At 38.7% G+C, this 23,336-nt stretch overlaps 2 protein-coding genes across 5 annotated transcripts; both read right to left on the bottom strand.

Moving 5' to 3' along the window:
* LOC109832667 (DNA (cytosine-5)-methyltransferase DRM2-like) lies at positions 2,413 to 9,141 on the bottom strand. Of its 4 annotated transcripts, none has more exons than XM_020400066.1 (11): positions 8,930 to 9,141; positions 8,730 to 8,787; positions 8,544 to 8,645; positions 8,326 to 8,397; positions 7,599 to 7,695; positions 7,472 to 7,518; positions 7,147 to 7,212; positions 6,168 to 6,267; positions 5,194 to 5,330; positions 3,505 to 4,745; positions 2,413 to 3,277 (listed from the first exon to the last, which is right to left on the bottom strand). In XM_020400066.1, exons 2-10 carry the CDS (start codon positions 8,760 to 8,762, stop codon positions 3,561 to 3,563), a joined length of 1,839 nt encoding a protein of 612 aa, XP_020255655.1. In that variant the 5' UTR covers positions 8,763 to 8,787; positions 8,930 to 9,141; the 3' UTR covers positions 2,413 to 3,277; positions 3,505 to 3,560. The 4 variants fall into 4 exon arrangements, with proteins under 4 accessions (XP_020255655.1, XP_020255656.1, XP_020255658.1 ...); XM_020400067.1 differs by having other exon boundaries at positions 8,730 to 8,783; XM_020400069.1 differs by having other exon boundaries at positions 8,730 to 8,758.
* Positions 9,541 to 22,817, bottom strand: LOC109832666 (protein CELLULOSE SYNTHASE INTERACTIVE 1-like). The gene is given in 9 exon segments (XM_020400065.1): positions 9,541 to 10,042; positions 10,142 to 10,258; positions 11,198 to 11,652; positions 13,132 to 15,676; positions 15,886 to 16,229; positions 16,232 to 18,900; positions 20,799 to 20,872; positions 22,433 to 22,538; positions 22,641 to 22,817. Coding segments are annotated over 8 exon segments (6,435 nt in total). The 5' UTR covers positions 22,499 to 22,538; positions 22,641 to 22,817; the 3' UTR covers positions 9,541 to 9,877.

Below are 23,336 nucleotides of genomic sequence, written 5' to 3'. Positions count from 1 at the left end.
GTATTTACGACTTATGTTTAGTTAGTTAGATTACGTTTGATGTATAAAAATAGCTACGAAAAAGTAGGTATTATTTTGCAACGTGAATTATTTCTATGAATTTTTGCTTGGCTAAAAACAATATAGTCAATGTTGAAATAGTTAAATTACTAGATTGACATGTTCAGGATGATCATATTTTTGATATGGTTTTTTTATTTTATTTTTTCCTCCTTTTACTTGTGATGTTATGTTATTAATATCAACATTTGGCATCAATTTGCTATTATTTTACATAGGAAATAGAAAAAATAATTAAATTGGTATATTTAGCAGATAAGACTGGTATTGTTTTCAATGAAGTGAAAGGAGAAAAAATATCATACTAGCAAAAAGGGTCCCACTAAAAATGCCAATTTGGTAATTTAGCCAGTGCAATTTCGTCGACAACTATCGTGCGCTCATTTTGGAAAAGGCAAGCTCTGCCGAGTCGCGAGGGGCGGTCACGTTTCGAAGTGCCTAAAAAAAACTAATAATTAGAGTGGGAGTAGCTTTTTCCATGACACGTGTCTGGACCCGAGCGGAACGTGTCATCGGCAACAAAGTCGCTTTGTCTGGTATTTCTCTGTCCTGATATTTCCACTCCGCTTTATTGTTAGGGTTACAAATAAGGTTACCGTTTAACGTAGCGTCAAGATTCTTCGATTAATTTTGTGATTCCAAAATTTATTCAAGGCAGCTATAGATTAAAAGACACAACAAGTTCGAGAGCTTTAATAGCTAGAAATCAATGATGGGTGTTGCCCTTTTCTGTTTTGAGCAGTGAGCTTGTGAACATTGTTGGAAGCAGAAATTAGAAAGGGATTATAGAATGGATTCACCTAATAAAATGAAACTGAATCATAAAATGTACAAGATTTTCCATCGAGGGAGTGAAAATAACAGCGCAAACGAGCGTGGTAGCTGCGCGCTCCCGTGAAGCGGAGGTCGTCTTATGTTTGGGCTTTAACCAGCGACGCTCACGTGTGAACCTTTGCTTTCCTCCCATCAACTTATGCCTCGTCTCGGCTCGTGCTACACACACTATAAGGGCATGTTTGTCTGCTTAAAAAAAAGAGGGAATGTGTTGTCACTTAAACTTTCAAGAAAACCCCAATGTGACACATGAGTTTTTGTTTTCAAGACATTTTTCCATTTCATATGTTTGTTTCGTTTTTAAATTTTGAGAAATGGACTGCCACATAGGATGCCTCTTTAGGGCATGTTTGGTTATTTCCTAAAAAACCTAAAAATAGAAATGAAAACCAAGAAATCTTAAAAAATACAATTTCACACATTTCCATCCTTAAAACTCACCCACAACATCTAATAAAATATTATTTTTATCCAACAACTCATCCACCACATCTAATAAAATATTATTTTCATCCAACAACTCATCCATCACATCCACCACATCTAATAAAATATTATTTTCATCCACAACATCACTCCACTCATCTCATCTCATCTCATCTATTTTCTTATTTTTAATAAATAACCAAACAAAAGAAAACAACCTATTACAAGAAATAGGTTTCTTATAATTCATTTCCTTATTTTTTTTCCGTCAACCAAACAACATCAAAACAAGTTTTCTTAAAAAATCACTCACATCATCCTATAATAAGGTGACAACTCATCTCATCTCATATCCATTTCTTTAATTTCCTTCTTTTTTTAGCCAACCAAACAATCCCAAAACCTATTTTTCTTAAAAATATGTTTCCTTTTCTTTGATTTCCCTCTTTTTTTAGGCAAACAAACAGCCCCTTAATGTATCAAGAAATGTGTTTTCACAATAAAATGGGCTGAAAATACTTGAAAATATCTCATATGAGAATTTTTAATTAGTAAAAAAAATTGTTTGAATAGTTCAGAAGAATAAACCGTATTATTTAAATAAGAGGTTTCCCATTTTCTTTTTCTTTTTCTCAAACAAACACAAGAAATAGAACTCTAGTCACTGTTACTATGGAAGCTTTTTTTGTTTGTTTGTGTGAGTTGGCAACGAAAATGGAGTTTTCTTTGCGAAACAAACAACAACAAAAAAACCTTGGAAATATCTCGAAATATTTTCAAAAGTAACATTTCCATTTCCGGTTTTTTTTTTTTTTGGAAATAGCCAAACATGCCCCAAATATATAAATAGAAGAGTTGTAACTTCTAAACTAATCCTCTATTCACCGGTGAATGGCTCTATTCACTGGTGAACGGTAAAGATCGTCTCTTCTCGATAGAATCGTTACTCGATGGATGCCACCCCTTTTGCAATTGCAATTAGCCAAGGGGCATACAGCTCTTTTGTCAAATGTTCATACCCGCGCCAAGACCTCCGTCTTTGCCCATCTCTCTACCCTGCAAGCATCTTTCTATAGGTTCGAAGAAAAAATATGTAACCAACAGCCCCGTTCGTTTCTACACTTCCAATAATACAATACTCGGTAGAAATGAACGAACAGCCCCTCCGTTCATTTCTACACTACCAATATGATTCGGGTGGTGGTTTGAACTAATTAAAGTACAATAGTTAAGATCTCAAGACTCAATACTGATAAGTTTTGTACTCCGTTACCAACAGCGAGATGGATCTTTCCATTATCAATTTCCTTTCCCAATCGGTGAGCGAGAAGCTAAATATGTCGACTGAAGAAATGAAGATCTCCAATGGTTTAGCCGCACTGCAGTCTGATTTATTATTGTTAGGACCGCAGCAGGATATCATATGCATATTCATTTCGTCGTGTATCCAATGCTGCTGAATAGCATGTAGAATGCACTTTCTTCTGTTGCATCCGTAGAGCAAGTAAATGATGCTGGGAACCCAATTCTACAACATACCAGCATGTTTGCACGTTTGAAGGCAAGCGATGACAAGTTGAAGTTTGCAGGTCGATCTAGAATTCATCTGAAGGAATGAGCAAGTGCATGTCGAGCTCTTCTACAAATTTGGTATCCATTAATGACGCCAACGCTGGCGTCATTAAACGCCGAACAAACTCTCAAGTGCAATACCCTCTGGCATGCACTCATCCAACAATTCCTAAAGAGCAGATATAACTGCCTCGTCACAGCCAAGATATAGTCACATGGCAGTTTCAACCCCAACTATTATTGTGAATCACACTGTGTGCTTGTGAAGGAAGACATATGTTTGCTGACTCCATCAGAAAATTGCAATCATCATCTTGAATCTTGAAGAAGCATCCTCAGCAGCAAAGCACAAACACCATGGCACTAATACGGTTGTACAATCTCCCTGCAGCATTTAAATCCAAGTCAGAGGAAATCCCGAAATAATCATAAGGAGCAGAGCCTAGAACGCCAACTATGAAATAAATGCAGTTATGCTAAATATGCCACAAATGAACATAATGACGCCAACTATGAAATAAATGCAGTTATCCTAATAAACCACAAATGAACATAACGACGTGCAGCTTATACTAACAGCAAGTAGTTGTAGAGTGGGGAAGTATCAAATACCTGAGCAGCTAAATTTCAATGCTGAGAAATCTTGTACCCAGAATTTTTTCCCCCTTCTAGTTCTTCTCCATTATACATTTGACAAGGTCTAATATTCGAAAATAATCATAAAACATGGCAGAATGCTTTCCATGCAGTCCATCTCTACTGTATTGATCACTGCCTGTAACATTGACGCAAGGGCTCCGACCAATAACCAAATCAAAACCACCGTAAGTATGGATCAAATGCTCAAGACGATCACCATTCAACTGCTGAACATCGGAAATTTCGATTAAAGTCCCCTTCTGGTTTGTTTGGTCCCACCAACTTCTCAATACATTCCTATTGATCTCGGATGCCTCAACCGAAACAACAGTCTTGAGACGAATCCCAAGCCTGTAAAGAGCCACCTCAGCTCCCCCAATCCCCGAAAATATAGACAGAACAGTGATTCCATCAGGAAACATTTCTTTAAGCACTGAGAGATGAAATGCTACAATATCAATCTGAAATGCGTTGCCTAAGGACTTGTACCTTTCAGTTCGGCTTATACCTCTTGTATGATTTCTTGGAAACCCTAGCAATGTCTCGATCTCATCTGGTTCTAAAGGAACAACCTTGTGGAGTCCAACCCATACAAGGTTCCCTTTATTGCACTCCTCAAGTATGTATCTTTGGACTCTCTCAGGTGGTGGGTCATCAGACTGAGACAAAGACAAACGAATCTTTTCGGTATGCTTTGCTTTCCCTGTGCATGTTTCAAGGCAATTTAGATGAGTTCGGGTGTCCCATGAAGGCCACCATTTCTTTGTTGCAGGAAAAGCTTCATGAATTGTTTTTGGAGGTATTGGGAGGAGAGGAAAACGGTTGTTTATAGGAAGATTGTGGATGTACCCCCTTTTTTCGGAAGCAGCACAAAAGTATTTAGAATCGACAAACTCTGGCTCGATATCATATAAGAATCGAGAGATTCTCTCCCAAACTCCTCTAGGAGCGGGAGCAACATTTTCATAATAAAAGAATGGCGGACCGATAGCTGCATCTGGAAACTTGCGGTGAGAGATTCGGGGTTGTTGGAGTGGAAGGCCAAAGCCGATCATCGGCTTTGGGATGGCTAAAGGAGGTAGATTTTCATCATAGTTTGTTCTTAATTTTTTCATCATTTCCTTCTCCCTCTCATATACACGGATTCTCTTGCTCTTTCTTGCAGATTCGGAGACGCTACTCTTTTTTTCCTTGTGGAAACTATATGTAAAATCCTGCAAGGGCAGAAAGCTTATAATGTTACATGCCAAACTGCAGTTAATCAAAATTCAGAATGGTCTTTGGTTTACAGAGGAAATGTTTCCCCTTGTCTGCTAATGAAAGAAAACATAGAATAAAGAAACCAGAAGCAAATGAAGTGCTGAAACTTTTCCACAACATGACAATAACCACACAAAACAAAACAAAACAAAACCCAAATTGGTTCGGTTTCTCTTAATCAATTCAATTTTAATCGCCTTCAATGTGCCCAAAGGGACAAGGGGTATGTATTTCTTTCTTCACACATCAAACCTTGTCATATAAGAAAAAAATTTAAGCTAGCTGAAAATATACGGCCCAAAATTTCTACTAGACTTCACCTTGTTATATTAAGAAATAAAATTCTGCAATTCTTGCATCCTCAAATGGAAACAAGCACCATATAAGGATCTGAACTTGTACCTCATCATCAACATCGTCGTCATCATTATCAGAACTTGGGGATACAGAAGAACCCTCCCATAGCTGGTCACCAGAATCTTCTTGCATTTGAGAGGCATGAATAGAGTCTGCAAGCTCTAAAATTGTGGCATTTGGACCTATATGGGATCAGAAAGAAAAGAAATGGAAGGAATAAGAAATTATTGAAATAAGAATTTCATATAAGGACCCAAACATATATGTGATATAAAATGGTTTGCAGAGATCATACACTAAAAGGTTTGAACTTTTGAATGGGCTTTCATCAAATAGTATTACATTTTGGCAAAGTACGAGTACGCGTAGAAGTAATTCACTACAACCATAGGGTAACATGACCCCTTACTCAGTAAACCTTGAGGTACCGTTTGGCAAAAGGTTAAGTGAGGGGTTAAGGAGACTTAACCCCTTCTTAACCTGCCAAACACAACAAATCTATATAAGGGTTAAAGTGAGTTAGCCCTCCATAATTTGGCAAACATAAAAAATATAGAAGGGTTAAGTTAACCCCTCTAGAGGGGTTAAAATGAGTTAACCCCTCAAAATGAGGGGTTTACTAATACTCCTATTTAGATGGAATAAGAGTTAACCCTTCTAATTATAAAGAAAATAGTCAAAATCATTGTTATTCCCAAACACTAAAACTGATCATAAGGGCTAAAATAAAACTTATTTAACGGGTTAATAATTTAGTCTTTCGGATTATCAAATGGGCTAAGTACATTAATCCTTCTCTTTAACCCCTCTTCATTAACCCTTTGACAAACGGGGCCTGAAGGTTTACTTTAGCCATCCCCAGAATGGCCAATACAAGCAAACTAAAACTTCATACATGAGACATGCCAAATGAGACCTATCTTGCACTAAATATGTTTCGGGGACTAATGAAAGTTCAATCAAAAAATATGCAGGATGTAAAATCAGGCTAGTATAGCTACTAATAAAGCATAGCATACCACATCTATCAATGGCTGAAGATGCCTCCTCAGCAAGGAAACCCATGTCCACTAGAGTTGATACTATTTTGTCCTTTTCGGAGAAACCATCAGCTACATCCTGTTCCGATATTTCAGAAAATGCTCATCAGTGTTTACAATTCAATAGCATAGATGTAACATTTCACTTGAATGTGACATTAAGCTGAATACCTAAAAGAAAATTGAAAATACAGCAAAATTTCTCCGTAAGAAAAATGACCTCCAAGCCTTGTTTATTTTATATTTTTGAACAAACATGCTTTCTTACCATAGAACTAGAAAGAGGGGTTCCAATCCCCTCTAGGCATACACAAAAGGAAAATAAATATAACGGAAAAAATTAAAATGGATTTCTTCTGTGAAGTTTTCATGTGTACGCGTGAGATTTTTTTTTTAATATTCAGTGAACCAGTCAGAGTCCAATCATAAACCATGGGAATGCATTTTCATATCCAATTAACAGGTCTGGTTGCTCGAGTACAAGCAAACTAGCTCGAATAATATTTTATTTGAGCTATGAATTAACAAGATTCACCATGGCTACAGTCCAGATATCACATATGTTCTGAACTAGCTCAAATAATCAACATCACAAGCAAAGCCAGAAACCATTTATGTCCAACATAACCGAATATATCTTCAGACACGGTCACATCAGACAAAATTACATTGGAAGCAAGGGACTGGCGGGGCTGGTATGGGGATAGGAGGGTGGCCATGTGAGTGAAGATGACAACATCAGATGATAATTTGATCTGTCAAAGAAATTCGTTACGCATATATGCCAACCTGAATATGTGCTATTGATAGATAGCAGCACAATCTGTTTTTACATGATCTAAAACCAGTGAATTCTGTACTAAATAATAAAGCTTCTGTTTACAAATATCAGCTCTATAAATAATTTAGGTTAGAGAATTATCGCGAGTTCATATCAGATAAAATCACATTACAGTACTTTTTTGTCATTTGCGGGAGAACAATGTCCTGGGGATTCTTCATGCTTATGAGATTTTCCAATGGCCTGCAAAGAATGAAACAAAATTAAGTTTATGTACATATGCATGTGTAGATGTATACAGAATACATGCACCTTTGTGTGTATGGCATGGCTTGAGCAGATACTTCCTACTCATTTAAAAAACCAGAAAGCAACGCACAAGCACAAGTACACACACATACATAGGTATATGCATACATGCATGCATTCATAAATCTATAAGAAAACTGACGATGTACGTCGATAAAACTCCCAGGTATATGTTACTAGAGGAAGCACTTACACCATAAGTAAGCAATGTCTCAAGTATGCCTTCGTTGTCTCCTTCTCCTTCAAACCACAAACAATTTAGGTCACACGCTAATTGATGTTGTTAAGTGTATTATTAGCACATAGTGAAGGACACTGACTATTTTGTTTAATTGCTTCTGCCACCAGTTCTTCAGAAAATCCCATCGCGACAAAATGGGATGTCCAATTGGTATGAGAAGGACCTGCCTCTGAAACCTTGAAACAATTGGAAAAGGAAGAAACTCAAATTTCATAAGAGCACAAAAAAAGTAAATTAACAAAATGTCAAAATCAGAAACAACCACATTAAATTATTTCCTACTGTTTTATTTTGCATTTTTTTTTCTTCTTTTGTTTTAGTGGATGGGATGCATATAAACCGCATGGTACATTAAGCAAGATGAAAGTTAATTTTCTTGGAAAACAAAATACATGAAACACTTAACATCCTCCCATTATATATGAGACACAATACAACATATACAAATCAATGCCACCTAGAATATACGTCATATCTTTCGTCTAGAGTCATATGTTACACATTCCAAAAGATAAAGTTACCACATGGATAAGCAAAAGAAAATGAATTGATTATTGAAGCTCAATGGTAGCATGTTATGTAAATTTTTTCTTGGTAAACATTTATTCTGGGCAGTTTCAAAGATGTCCTAGAATGCAATTCCCAATCTTTCTAGAATATAAACTGATATTGATTTCTCAGACAGTACCAAAAATTAACAAATAAGTAAACTATGACGCAACAAAATACCGATACATATTTCTTAAAATAACATGAGATCAATATGTAACATAAACCATAACGCAAGTGGACAAGTAAGTTGCTACCTCCCTCGATGGCACTGCCTCATGGACATCCCAGTCCAACTCGGCGATCTCATCACTATCACTGCCCCAATCCTTAAATCAAACGAACGAACAAACAAAAACCATCAGTCCGCATCACAATGCAACAACCAAAATGAGCAGTTACGACTTATAATTACATCGACTAAATACTGGTTGCATTCGCTCATAATTCAAAGGCATACAACTTGCTCCACTACCTCGTTCGATGGAGCGGCAGCGGAGTTAAGGGGAGGGACCGGTTTCGTCCGGCCGGTTCCCCTTTCAGATCCATGGTTATCATCACCGTCACTGCTCCAGTCCTAAGAGCAGATAACAACATAATAATTTGAGAATAAAAGCGAGGAAAGAAAATGTAGAGACAGAGTTCACCAGAGAAAGCTTACCATTTCCCCCTTCACGATCAGCTTCTGCACCATACAAACAAATCAATTCGCAGACTATCTAATATTAACAATAATAATGAGCAAAATGCCTGTTGAATAAGTTGAAATGGGGGAAAAAACACTACAGAATCGCTTTTGGTCCAGAAATTGATCGGATTGGAGTAAAAATTCGAGAGGCCTTAAAGGGGGTTGAAATTTACCTCAGATCGCTCTCTTCTTAATTTGCCTCGTTTGTAGGGTGAAGGATAGAAGAAACCCTAGTTTCCAAATTTGGCCCGTGCTAACCCTAGTTCGCCCCTTTCTCTTTCAAGGGGGAAAAAAAAAGAGATTCCACTCGAAAGAGAAGACGCGAGTAGCTTTCAGTGGGTTTACGGAGGTTTTGCTTTTTAACCGGGAGAGCGGACGGGGGAGTCGGGGATGGGGACGGTGCCTATTTCCACGTGTGACATCAAAAAAAGATTTTTTTTTCTCAGACCTAGTACCTACATATTTAGTATTTTAAAATGTGCCCCTCAGGTCATTGAAATTAAATTGCTGTTAGGCCCCTCAAATCTTGCATCTAGCTACTATTGCTCTCGATTGAAGGGGTTATTTTGAAACAACTTATGCGAATTGAGAGACCTTTAGTAACAAACTTTAATGATTTTTGAGACAATTGTTTAGTTAGAAAATTATTAAGGCTCCAGCAGCATAGCAGACGCTGCAATTACCCTCGCAAACAATAAAAGAAGAGCCTGTGGAGTGTGTTTACGCTCATTGGGCTGATCTCAGACAGCGATAGAATTACGTAACAGGGACAAAGATTTGCAACTTAGATTGTAAAACACATATAAATCATATAATTTAGAAACGTTTCGTTCATGCTCACGCTCTCTCAACATTCACATACGCATTACATCACTTACAAGATACCACAAAAAGAAAAAGGAAAAAATATTACAAGATGCAGGTTCTCTGCACGCTGTACCCTTGCCAACCGTCGTTTAAGAGGAAGAAAAAAATAAAGAATAATTCATCACAAACAAGCAAGTAGATGAATTCTCTGCTGACTATTTACAATAATAATACAAGAAGAAAGCAAACGAAAGAGCAAAAACTGCAGAACTGATCCAATTCTTTAACAAATTACAGAGAGGATATCGAATACCTCACGATGAATTCTCTTCGCTTATTACTCTATTTGACCACTGGAACTCGATTTCAAGGTTGCGTGGAGGTCCACTTTTGCTTTGAGGAAGAAGGGCATACTCTCCAGCAACTGATCCAAGCATCACAACCCGATCGATCTGGATTGTGACTTTCCCAAAGGAGCTCTGTTGTATGAGAATTAAATGAAAATAACGTCAATCCAGGATAAACTTTAAATAACCAACTCATGCAAAGGACGTAACAAGTAGTTTTTTGGGTATGACCTTTCCAATTTTGCTCTTGTTCTTGCAAGATATGTGCAGCTTCTGGCCTTTTGGAGGACTATCAAATGCCCACACAAAGGCTTCGTCCCATTCAGGCGTAGGGCCAGTTGAAACGATCTGAAATTTACATGGACAAATTAACGTCAATACACAACTAAGCTATTCATGTATCCAGGTGACAATTTAGAACTACAATTGAGTGAGCTTCATGTATCCAGGTCCCTTACAGACAATGCAGTGTGTACTTTCCAATGTAACTAAAGAGCATGTCTGGATTATCATTGAAGATTAAAGGCTAAGCAACCATAATGCACTCTGGTAGTGTATGCTTAGCAAGGGTATTAACTCATATCACCATCATTAATGGGGGGGAAGATACAAAGGTTATGATGTGGATGCCTAATTTAGACATCAAGGCAGAGGATGCAAAGGTTTTGTTGCTTGATACACCATTCCCAGATTGCATGTGAGATGTTCAGAATGACTTCTTTCTTTTTTTGTATTGATTGGAAAAATCAAGAATGGGCAATTAATACTAGGTCAATATAAGAAAGATCCGGTAATAAAACATACCATAGGAAGCTACTGTGGATAAGTGGTGGTCATAAATAAGAGAGATACAATGGTATGGTCACATATATTAGCACCCTCAAGAAGCAGGCTTTTCAAGATGAATCCCTCCTCACAGATCATTTAAGTGATTATGATTTCATGCCTAAAATTTGAATTTACTTGCAAGATTCTTTATAGCATAAAATTAGCATTCCTAGCAAATCGGCAAATAGAATTGAAAAGAAAAACGATAAACACTTTCAAATGAAGAGACGTGATAGATCCCTCCAGAAACAGTTCATCAAATATGCACGTGTTAAACCACTAATGGACATACAAGAACGGCATACATTGCACTTATAGTGGAAAGGAGACTGGCAAGGATTCTGTTTTAATGCATCTTTGGCTACGTAGATGTTTAATAAATTATAATAAACAACAAGAAGAGAAATCTAGTTATCCATTTTCCCAGAAGGAATGAGGCATGCAATGAGTTGAAAATACCTTTGTTTGTCGAGGAGGTGTGCTGCCCAGTGTGACCTTGCAGTAAACACTGGGGTTTCCCACTGACTGCCGTAAATTATTACCTCGCTTTATTGTTACTGTAAGTGTCCCTGGTAAACACTGTAAAAGCAGTTCCGCTTTCTCCTGAAACCTAGGGGGACCCGACTGAATCAAGTATTGCAGCAACGGAATCGCTTCTGATGCTGCAACAGATTGAGCTTTAAAAACTTCAGGTGGACATGCTGACCAAGCTTGCCTCAGAAGAAACAGTGAATCAAGTGCTGCTTCTTGTGTACCCTCAGAACCGGTTTTAAGGGATGTTACTAAATGAGGAATGCTTAATGTAGCAGGCTCTGTTGCTCTTAAACGTGGGAAATTGCTTAGAAATGCATTCAGTGCTTTCAAGTACTCCTCATTCACGCTTCCATTAGCCCATAAATCTTTCTCAATGGCAGCTGCAGGGAAAAACAATATTAGGCGACACTGGATCCATGGAAAGCACAGTCGAATGACCAGAAAGAAATATTGACTACTCATTGCAGATTACAATAATGCCTAATAAATATGAGAGCATGTCATACTCTAACATTAACCATGTTCAATAAAATTATTATTTACCCTAATCATTGAAGAAGTAATGTAAAAGTATGATACATCAGAATATAGATTTTAAAGGAACATTTCCAGGCAACAACGTAATCTAGAGAAATTGTATGTTCTTGGTAGGAGGCCAACAAATAGGCAAAAAATGCACTCTTGTATGGCTCCATAATAAAAGCATAAAAGAGTAGAGGGTATGCATAAGCTATAATTTGCCGAATCCTAAGCTCACTAGGATTGGGCATGGACTGGTTCGAACCGCGGGCCGAACCGGCCCAACCTGGTTTGGGTCTAAACCCGGCCCAGCCCACATTTGTGGTGGTTCATGGGCTGGTGGGTCTTGATCCAGACACAGGACCAAAGAAGCAAACCCGGCCTACCTACCATAGGCCCGGCCCACTAATGGCCTGGCCCGGCCTGATCAAGCCCGAGTTTCATTATAAATATTTACTTTTTTCAGCAATAAATAAGGGGCCTCAGGCAGCCAAGTATTCCTTCGAAGTCCAAACTACGTTATCTTTATGTTTGTGATGTATTTCTGTGTGATGTTTTTCTCGCTACAACTATAGTATGTATGTTGTAATTTAAATAACTATACTATAGTATATATAGTTTAAAATGGTATGTTGGTACAAGCACAAAATTTTTGCTTGGTAGTGGGTGTCTCATTCTCATCACTCATATTAAATTGGGGGGACCATTCCACCCATGTGATGTGGTCCCCCATTTGAATGAGTGGAGGATAATTTCACCCATAGCCAGCACAAATTTTGTGTTGTACCAAGCATACCCATATTCCTCATATAATATATATATATATTATATATATTATATATTATATATATATATATATATATATATATATAATTTTAAATAAGAGTTTGAAATAGGAAAATAATTAGATAATTTTATAATATGAATAAAATAATACTTTAGAATGAAAAAAAAGAAAAAAGTTGGAAAAAAAAAATTTCCGAGGGTGGACCGAGATGCAAAAGAAGGCAGGTCACCGCCGGCCTTGAACGGCAGGGCTAGGCCACGGCTCGAACCAGCCAGGCACCCCACACCTAGCCTTCACAAAGATTGCCGTAACGCATATCCAAAAAGGCATCATCCTTTCAATATATTGTCATATTTTAAGCTTGAAATAGTTAAACAACGTGCTAAAAACCAACATGAACATGTGTCTCTTTGGATCAGCTTGCCCATTCAAAGTTATAGTAACTTCTTGTATGCGTGTTTCTGAAAAATATTTTCAGAAACCTTAAACCAAGAATATACGCACTAAAAATTCAAGAAACTAAGGCATGGAAGAATATTTCATGAGACCATACCAGTTATAGCTCTAACTGTTTCACTGGAAGCATATTCCTGTATTGTATTATTAGAGAACAGAAGTTTCACAAACATTGCTGCCTGAACTGACGTATCAGGTTGGCTGGAATTGACAATGTCCAGCACAACCTGCACACCACCTGCTTCTGCAACAGCTCGCTTGTTGGCACGGCTATACATTACAAGATTTTGCAGCGCACAAATCGCCACCACCTTCATCTCTTCTGTTGGATTATCTTCAAGAAGGTTTACTAGAGCTCGGCACGCTGAAACAGAATCTGTAGTTCGAGCAAGACCCTCATTCTGGAAAAGATCACCCAGCGCAAGAGCTGCAAGCAGCCTACCCTGCTGAGATTGTGTTTGTGGGTCTAGAAGATACATGGATAATGGTTGAATAGCAGATTTAGCGGCTTTTGTTTCTCTAATTTTCATATTGTTCAACAACGTTTCCAGTAATCTTGCTGCAGTTTCCTCACAGAGATGACTCCTTAGAAGTTCCACGAGAGCCTCAATAGCACCGCTTTCAGCCATTGCTTCAGCACTAGTTGAGTCATCAGTTTCCAACACGAGCAGGGCATTTAGAGCACCGACAACAGTATTTTCTGTTCCAGAGCGAAGCAACTGAACCAGTACAGCCACAGGCACTTCCAAGAAGAATTCAGAACTGTACTGCAGAATGCTTGATAGAATAGAAGCAGCAGATTCCCATAAAGCGTGAGGCAAGGGTGGATCAGTTTGCAATATCACTTTGGACAGCTCATAAACGCCACCATCTTTTGCAATTGCGTTTGGCCAAGCCAAGGCAATGTTTGCAAGAGCTTTTATAGCTCTCTGTTGTAAAATGTGTATGCCTGATCCAAGAACATGAATAAGGGGACTAATTGCCTGCTCTGTGACTGGATCCTTCTGCAAATGTTCCTCCAAAAGCAGATGGGACAAGAGTTCTGCAGCCAATTGCTGCACTGCCTGGATTGGTGAATCCAGTAAAGCAATTATAGGTCCAATAGCCCGTTGAGGCATCATGTTGCAATCAGCTCGGCATTGGGGATTTTCCAAAATATTAATAAGAACCTGCAATGCGCTGTGCTGTCCATCAGGACCAATTTCTGGTCTAGATAACAGAAAGAAAAGGGGTTCAACAACTTTCCCAGCAGATGGGCCCTTCGCTATGGTAGCATTGTTCGTCAGAATTCGTAGCAATTCTGCAAATGCAACGCAGAGAAAATCCGGTGCTTCATGGACGATGTTCAGAATACTTTCAATAACTCCAGTTTTGACCATCTCCATTTTACAAGCTGGCCTATCTTTTCCTAGCTTCACCAAAGCTCTCGAAACTGCCTCATGCAGTGTGTAATTTCTACCAAAGAGCAGACCAACTAGAGGAACAATAGCGCCATGTGCAGAAACAAGCTCTGCAAGTTGGTCGTCATCTAAGAGCCTATCCAATGCACGGACCACTGAGTATTGGGCTGCACTGAAGTCAGTTACAAGTAGAGAAACCAAAGGCTCAACACAGCGTGCTGCAGCCATTGTTGACCGAATCCTTGTATTTCCAAACAGGACAAAACATAACTCTGCAGCATTGCCTTTCAGCTCCACTGAGCAACTGGAAGAAAGAATTCGACAAAGAACATCAACTGCACTCATCTCAGCGTCACCAACAGCAAGGGCTCTTGATGGATTATCACCAAGCAACCTAACAAGCGCAGCAATAGCTGCATGTTGCTCCTTTTCAGAACCGGTATTAAGAATCTCCACAAGAGGTTGAATAGCTTGCCTAGCTGATTCACCATTCCTGATATGATCTGTGGAAAACAAGTTTTCTAATGCCTTAGCTGCACTATACCTGGAATTTCTTCCTCCCAGTCTTAAGACTGCAACAAGCTGATTAACAGCACCAAATGCAGATTCCTGTCGCCTTATTTCACCAGTGCTGAATAGGATGCCCAATAAAACTGTCGCAGCTTCTTCAGTTGCATCCTGCGGTCCAAGTGAAAGATACTTGGTTAGGGCCTCAAGGACCCCCGCTTCTACCATTACCAGCATGTTTGGAGGGCACTCTAATGCAAGCTGAGTTAGAAGACCCAATGCAAGAGAAGGGGCACCTGGTCGATCTGGGATAGGCTTGAGCAAATCAACAAGTACAGGTATGGCTTTCCGAGAAGTTGCGCCCACCCTTATGTCATCTACTCTGAACAACCTCTCAAGTGCAATTTGGTCCGGATTGCGAGCCAGGGAAAACTCATCTGATAACTCCAGAAGATCAGAGATATCACTTTCAGCACATCCAAGTAAAGAAATAAGCCCAACAGCCACACCAGAATTAGCAACAGACAACAGAGTCCCTCGACTACCATGGCAGATCAAGCTAGAAAGTGCTTGTGCTGCAAAATATCTGTTTGCTAACTCCTCTGACCTCAACAAACTTGCAAGAACTGGAATGCAGTTCATTGTTCCATTTGAGCGTATGATATCTCTCTCTTGGAAAAGGACAGCCAGCAGCAAGGCACAAACCCATGCACTGTTGTCATCTCTAGAATCACACTGCAGTTATTAATTCCTAGTTAGTTATAGAAAGACTGAATGTTACTAGAGAGGTCGCAGTCAGCAACTGTTATGTAAATACAATAATAACAAAGTGCCATGTAACACCTTAAGATTGCACAGGAAATAAGAAACCAAAAATAAGGATGAACATAATGAGTTGCAACTGCTACTGTTAGGAAATAGTTGCTGGATAAGGAGATGCTGACCTGAGCAGCTAAATACGAATGGTGAGAGATCTTGTTCGTCAGAACTTCAATTGCTCCAGCCTCCATTGTGACAAATTTAATTTTGTTATCGTGACAAGCAAGTATAGAAAGCAGCCATACAGCAACCACGTTACCAGATATTACAGCTGTACTACATTCAGCTTCACCATGTCCATATTTCTCTTTTGGGTGTCTGGAGATACTTACATCTATGCCACTTTCAGCATCCCCATTATTAGAAAATGAATTTGAAGTTTTCAGCATGCCGACAAGAGAATATATTAGATCAATGCATAAGTTTGCCTCCATCAACGCTTCAACCAGTTTCTCACTCTGCTCTTTTTAAGGAGGTTAGAGCCAATCACTCGTCTCGAGATTGATGAGATACATCCAGAGGTGCTAGATATTACATTCCCCAAAGTAACAGGCTGATCTTCACAGAATCTTGACAAAATTTCTATGGCCCTGTCTTGCAATGAGGGCAATCCATTCGCTAGACAAGCAACCAAAGGAATTATTGTGTGGGGATATTCAGAAAGTACTGCCCATGGAGGTTTTACAAGTGCACCAGCTCCTTTTGGCCTTGATAATAGAGCCAATGCTTCAAGAACTTCAGAAGTAGCAGCAGAGTCAATCTTAGCAGATTCTAGAACAGCAGCAAGAGTAAGAACTGTACCAGCACGGTTCACAGTATCACACATCGCATCATCAATATGTCGACCCTGAAGAAGACGTGCTACTGCTGCAGCAGCATGAGCTTTCCCATCAATACTTCCCTCTTGCAAAATTCGAGTCACTGGCAAGATGATCTCTTCAGGGCCTACCTGAGTTGACAGATCATTATCCAGGAGAATATTGGCCAAAGCACATGTTGCCTGCTCTGCCACTTCAAGAACTGGGGAGTTGGCAAGCAGAATCAATGGAGCTAATGCATCTCTTGCAAGGGAAGCAACCTCTTTGTTTTGCTTAATTGAAAGGAAAATAGAAGCCAGACAGCAAGAAGCCTCCATCAAAATTTTGTCCGATTCTACATTCAGAAGTTTCATTGCCGACCAGAGCGCCTTCACAGCAACATGGCTGTCCCTCAGGTCTTTGCGGCACTGAAATAGTCCTGCAAGTGCAGCTGCAGATTTAGCTTGTGTCTCTTCTCTTGTAGAATTCAATATCTTTATCATTGTTTCAATGGCATCATTTGATGCAGTCCCTTCATGCAAAATGTCACTAAGTGGTGCCACAGAAAGCAAGCTTCTCAGAGCATCCAGAACATAAACTTTAGACTCAGGCTGTTCACTGGTTAGTAAAGCTGTGAGCTGGCTGATTGTCCCTGTATCTGATTTATGGATGAGATGGTTAAATGTCCTTGCTGCAATCCCTTTTCCACTTTCACTTCCATTTTTCAGAAGCCATAGTAAAGCAGGAACAGCATCAGCACTCTCCACACATGCTCTTATATCTTCACTGTGGTTGCAAAGAGTTCCAAGGATCAGTGCAGCATCCTCCTTGGCTTTTGAAGATCCTGTCTCTAGAATTTGAACGAGAGGAGGTATGCCTCCAGCAGCAGTTATGGCCCATTTACTTTCATCGTTTTCTTCAGATAAAAGACACAGCAAAGCTACTGAACATTCCTGTTGTTGTTCTGAAGAAAGGCCAAGAAGAGAGATTAATAGCTGAACCCCTTCACGACCTTGCAATGCATGCCATAGACTACTGTCTTTTCTGCAGAGTATGAGAAGAGATTTTACAAGCTCATCTTGTACCTCGTTTGCTGCCATGGTGATCAAACCAACAAGCAAGCGCTTTGCATCAGCATTGCTAAGAGACTTTGAGAGAATTGCATTACCATACAAGCTAGCCAAGGCCTCTATAGTGCGCTCCTGCACAAGAAATGATGATTTTGATTTAAACTGCTTTACTAACATCTTCTCAACAACTGACGAATCAGATGGTCTGATAGACTCAGCATTTTCATCATATATCATCAATGCTGAAGCTAAAGCACCTAGCGTGTCAGAAATCTGTGCAGGTGAAGAACATGACTCAAGGCTCTCACCAAGGCTAGAGATAACAAATGACAAGCCACCAGAAATATTTGCTAATGCACACATTGCATTTTCCTGCAAAGCTTGAGCAGATTCCCCTTGCATAAATTCTTTTGACGGAGCTATAGTAGCATTTATCAAAGCAGGGATTCCATTAGAATTAGCTATCTCACGCCTGGCTTCCTTGTACTGTGCAGAAAGAGATTTAAGAGCACGAGCAGCCTCAGCTCTAATGGAAGCCTCATTACCAGGCCCTAAGAGCTTAAGGAGTTGTTTAGTAGTTTCTGCAGCTAAGACTCGGGAACAAAAAGATGCATCTTCCATCATTATACATGCAAGAAGATAGCAAACATTTGCTAGGCTACTTGTTTGCCCATTCGCAAGCAGTTTTACAAGCACATCAACACCAGCTGAAGTTGTTGTTGCCGACCAGAAGCCCTCTGTGCTGGTAGATAAGTTCTTCAATGCTCCAGTTAGCAGACTATTCACAATAGTTTCATTCTTGACACCATTTTTCAGCTGCTCCCATAGAACAGGAACAACTCCTTCAGTTGAGAATATCTTTGATCCAACATGGTCTCTTACTCCTCCCTGAGAAACGGCATAAATAGTCTTTGCAGCTGCTATTTGACCTTCAGATGAGCTGGACTTAAGAAGAGCAAGCAACGGAGGAATGCAGCCACCAAGCAGCACTTTTACTCGTAGTTCTTCTTCCTTACAGAGAGATCCTAAGACAGTAGCAGCCAGTGTCTTTACTCCAAGAGAACCAGATCTGAGAAGAGAAACAAGAGTAGGAACTGCTTGGGAATGAGAGCCAACAGCTCCAAAGGCTTTGTCACGTGCTTCGACGAGATCCAACAACTGTTTCAAAGAGTTCTCTTTCTCTTGACTAGTTGAAGAACTCCTGCGTAATTGCTCGATACATAGGGCAACACTTGATAAGGTCCCATCTGTATCCTCCACAATACCACGGTCCCTGAGAGCATCTCAAAGCCCGCCAATCAAACATGCAATGATATCCATATGCGGTAAAGTAGCTAAAAAGTAAAAGCAATTTTACAACTAGTGTATACTTTAGACGCTAGAGATGGTTACTTGAATAGGAATTAAAGAAACATGTGAATGTGGAAGCTACTTTCTGCTACAGGTTAAACTAAATAAGCACCATGAATACAGTCAGTGAAGCTTGTTCATGTTTTTCATTTAAATTTTACCATGTTGCAATGCATTCCAATATGAATATAAGGTTACGTTAATGAAAACAGTTCCAGTGTTGTGGATTCTGCTGAGATTTAGCAAGAAAGATGCATATCCAGATTTCTGTAGATACACTCAAGTACCAGACCTTTTTCCATCTATTTTGTGGAAATCTAATGAAAAATTGGTTCTTCATACAGTAAATTGCCCCAGGATAAACATTACAGTACATTGGTCAGTATAATAGTCCCACGCCCCAGAATAACCATAGTATGAGATTTCTAAACGTTCACGCGACAAGAAGAATAGAGTGTTTGTACTAAATGTTGGTCATCTGCTTGAATCAAAGCAGCTCATGGTCGCATGAGCTTTGAACTCGACACCCAGAAAACTGATCTAAAGGCAACCCCGAAAATACCACTATAAGTGCCTAGACTCCCTATTGCTTTACCTTCTCTACCATATTTGAGGGATGCATAAGGCATGAATATGTTTTTCTCATACACATCCACATGTATATAGAACCAGCATGCGTGCAACAAATGAAAGTGCCAGTTATATATTCATAAATTAGGGCAAATGAGTGTCTAAGTTATCTTCTGATGGCCTACATATATCTGATATTTACACCCACAAATTAATAACTGGAATCCAATGGGTATAAGTTACCAAAAAACTGAAGTCAGGCCTATAGATTTACATGATTTTCCACTGCTCTAGATTTGGCCAGTAGTTTTCATGTGAGCGTATGCATGTATCCTCTAGAAACAATTTCATGGTTCATAAGGCGCAAAGGTTCAAATTTTGACATGTTAATATACTCAACTGCAAATTACCAGGTAATACTTCCTTGACCCAGTCCATTAAAAGTTTGATCCATGTGATAAGTTTGATTTGGCCTGGCCTACTTGACTCATGAAAGTACCATCTAGCATCCAGTTGTTCACACAACAGATGAATACATTGATTATTCGTACTACTTGATGTAAAAGTGAAATAGCTTACAGGATAGAAAAGGTATAGAAATAGGATCTAGCTCATCTGCAATTGCACCCCACGATCAAAGTGGTTTGTCATATTTTAATAGGTCAAGACAGAGAAAATCTGGATTAGCATACTTTTCAGCATCTTAGTTTGTAAATTGTTTCACAGTAATTTGTAATGCATCTTTCACACCAGGAACTCCATTAATACACTAACTCGCAACTGGTTAATGCAATGTACGTTCTTGTATCCTTACATATTAGCAAATGGTAATCCTTAGTGGACAACAAGCATACATTCGCGACAATTTAAACAAACAATGATTACGTATACCCAAACATTGTCACAGTATTTTCAGGTTTTCTTTGCCTGCTCTACCCCCCCCCCACGACCAAAAGGGAAATCTTTTATTGAAAATTAACTTTCACAAAAACAAATAAATAAAAGAGATGAGCAAAAAGGGGAAAGAACAAGATAGCCATCTGTACAGTGTACATGCTGTACCAGTAGAATTTATTTTGATAACGTGTACTGAGAAGTTCCATTGCTGATCCAAGCCTAGACTAAAACATGTTACATACTTTGCAAAGTTCTGTAGTTGTTGGTAAATGAAAGATTTGACTATGTATAACGTTCCATGCCCATTAAAGTTCTCCACTATCAATAAATAAATGCTATAATTTTAAACTTTACCTTGAGCCCATCTTCATAACAGAGTGTGGAGTTGGGGGCTCCGAACCTTGAACTTTAGCATCTCCATTTCGCTCCTGTGGTCATGAAATTAACATCCAATATTAATAACAGAATCATCAAATGTGCCAAATATGCTTTAGTGTCCAAAAAAGAGACCATCTCAAACAATAGTTCATATATACAAGATACGCGGAAACACAATCATTTATTGGCTTCTTACTTCCATTCATTGAAGCACAAATGGTAAACCTACACAGTACCTGATATGTTTATTTGCAGTTAATATATATTATGTGCACAAGCAACAAACTATCCCACTTAACCTCTTTGGCACACTAAAAGATATGGATGCAATTATATTTATAGCTATAAGAAAACAGATCCAATGTAAGTATAAATTGACTGCAGTTTCTTCCAGTTTATGCATCATGGATCATGATATATAATAATCCAAGTTTGATTCAGGAACTTCAACAAAATTAGTTGTGCATCTAGCCTGACGGAAATTGCAATAACAAAATTGACAATTGGGTTTACAATTTTCTTTCTATTATTTTTCTTATGCATAACATTACATTAGCATCCCATCCTAAAATATACCTTTAAATGGTTGACACTTGACTACTTTATGCACACCCTTTTATCATCAAATTGACAAAATGAACTACTTACATTGAATTGGCTTGTCAAGATTGATAGTGTAAAGCTTGGAAATAGTCTTTTCCTGATCTCGAAAACTAAAGTGTTTATTTTTCGCACTTAAGTTACAAGCAAAATCAGTAGCATATCCTCGGCAGTTAATTGTATCAAACTGCTGATAAATACCTACATATATCTAGTTCTTGTTTTTCATGAATGAATTGAGAACATCAGATGCTGACATAAAATAACTACCTGTTTGCTCTGTTCCCATTATTGAGTCCCATCATGCGACATAAAATCTTCAAGTAGAAGTTAATATTTCCTTACTAGGCCCATAGTATCAAGATGGAACTTGTTAAATCATAAAACTCTCATAGTATGTGTTAAAATGCACACTATTTGTTCTATTTAGAGATTTTTAGACTAATAAAGACTTTGATTCACTGCTTGATAGGAGATCGTCGCAGAAGTACATGACATACAGTGCTAATATCGAAGCAGTATTTTCTTCATTTTTCATTTTTAGTTTAATGGTGAAGTTTATTCAACAAAAGCACATGTTTAATTGGTTTATCCTAGTGGCCAAACCCCTTGAAATGAATTCTTCGAAAAAACTTTCAGATCCATTTTACTTCTCAATGACAATCATCTCCTCCCAAATCTGCTGACGTACATAAGAAGTCAATCCATAACAACTATCAAAATTTAACATCTGAAAGATGATCTGATCAGATAAGAACAGTAATATACTCATTTAGGTACTGTAAATTCTCAGATATGAGTAGGGAGAACCATTAAATTTAATCGAAAACAATGATTTAAGGTGCATTATACTGATCTGAACCTAATTTAATCAAATTAAAATATCAAGATCTTCATCAACAGCCTCATCAAGCCAATTTCAGTTAAAATAACATCTAGATCCCGTACTTTTCCTCGATCGCCAAATCAACCACCGATACAAGCAAAATTAGCTCGAGATCTGAACCTACCAGATCTGGAGCTCCATGGCCGTTGCCATTGCTTCTCGAGTGCCTCCACGCTAGTGCTGCCGCCATTTCCCCTTCCTCAGATCTAGATCTCTCTTCGCATCACCACCTGCTTCCAGCAAAGAATCTATCGAGATCAGAGCTAGATCTAGCGAAATATCTCAATGCATTGATCTAAAATCATCAAAAAATCGAGGAACAGGGAGCTAACCTCGATGGATCAGAGCTAGAGTGAGCTGGAGGTTGTTAGGACAAAGAATCGAGATTTTCTCTCTCTAGCCCTCAACAAGCGGAGGAGATAAAAATCTCCGCTTTTTTTTCGTTTTATTTTTTAGTATAAATTGTATTTTCAGCGGGATTTATATAGTGAGTTTCTTTTTCCTTTTTTTTCCTTTCTTTTTTGGTTGTGTTTTTTTTTGTCTGTGCAAGTTTCTCTTTCTAGAATCCAGTGAGGACTGAGCACTGACCGCCGACAACTTGAGAGCGCGTGTCCCCTCCCCATTGCTCCATGCACTGTTCATGAACAGTGCATGGAGCAATGGGGAGGGGACACCTCCCCTGTCCCATTTTTTTGGGTCCTTTAAGAGTTTTCCTTATTTTAATTGCTGTTATCAATAGATTAGGAAACACAAAAACTAGTGCTAAAATCAATGGCTAAATTGCACTTATAAAGGAACGTCCTATAGTTTCACCGTGGTTGCACTTAAAATGTCCCAATTGTAAATGCGTGCACGTAATAAACACCTTGAAGTTTCTAATTTTTGCACACAAATATTCATGTTTTCAAAGTGTTATGAGCTGGTGACACCCGTTTGCATTTAAAATGTTTATGACGTATTCTCATGTGATTTGTCACGTCACATTCTGATACATTTCTATATATGTAAAATTCATTTAAATTTCAATT

This window comes from Asparagus officinalis, chromosome 3, assembly GCF_001876935.1.
Source record: "Asparagus officinalis chromosome 3, Aspof.V1, whole genome shotgun sequence".
Classification (NCBI taxonomy): domain Eukaryota; kingdom Viridiplantae; phylum Streptophyta; class Magnoliopsida; order Asparagales; family Asparagaceae; genus Asparagus; species Asparagus officinalis.
Note: the sequence above shows the minus strand (reverse complement) of the source record. Positions and strands in the feature narration are given on the sequence as shown.

Coding starts and splice junctions, on each gene's coding strand:
- LOC109832667 (XM_020400066.1), bottom strand. CDS start 8,762: ATGGTGCAGAAGCTGATCGTGAAGGGGGAAATG. Junction 7,696..8,325: donor AGGCAGTGCCATCGAGGGAG/GTAGCAACTTAC, acceptor AATTGTTTCAAG/GTTTCAGAGGCAGGTCCTTC. Junction 7,519..7,598: donor AGAAGCAATTAAACAAAATA/GTCAGTGTCCTT, acceptor TGTGGTTTGAAG/GAGAAGGAGACAACGAAGGC.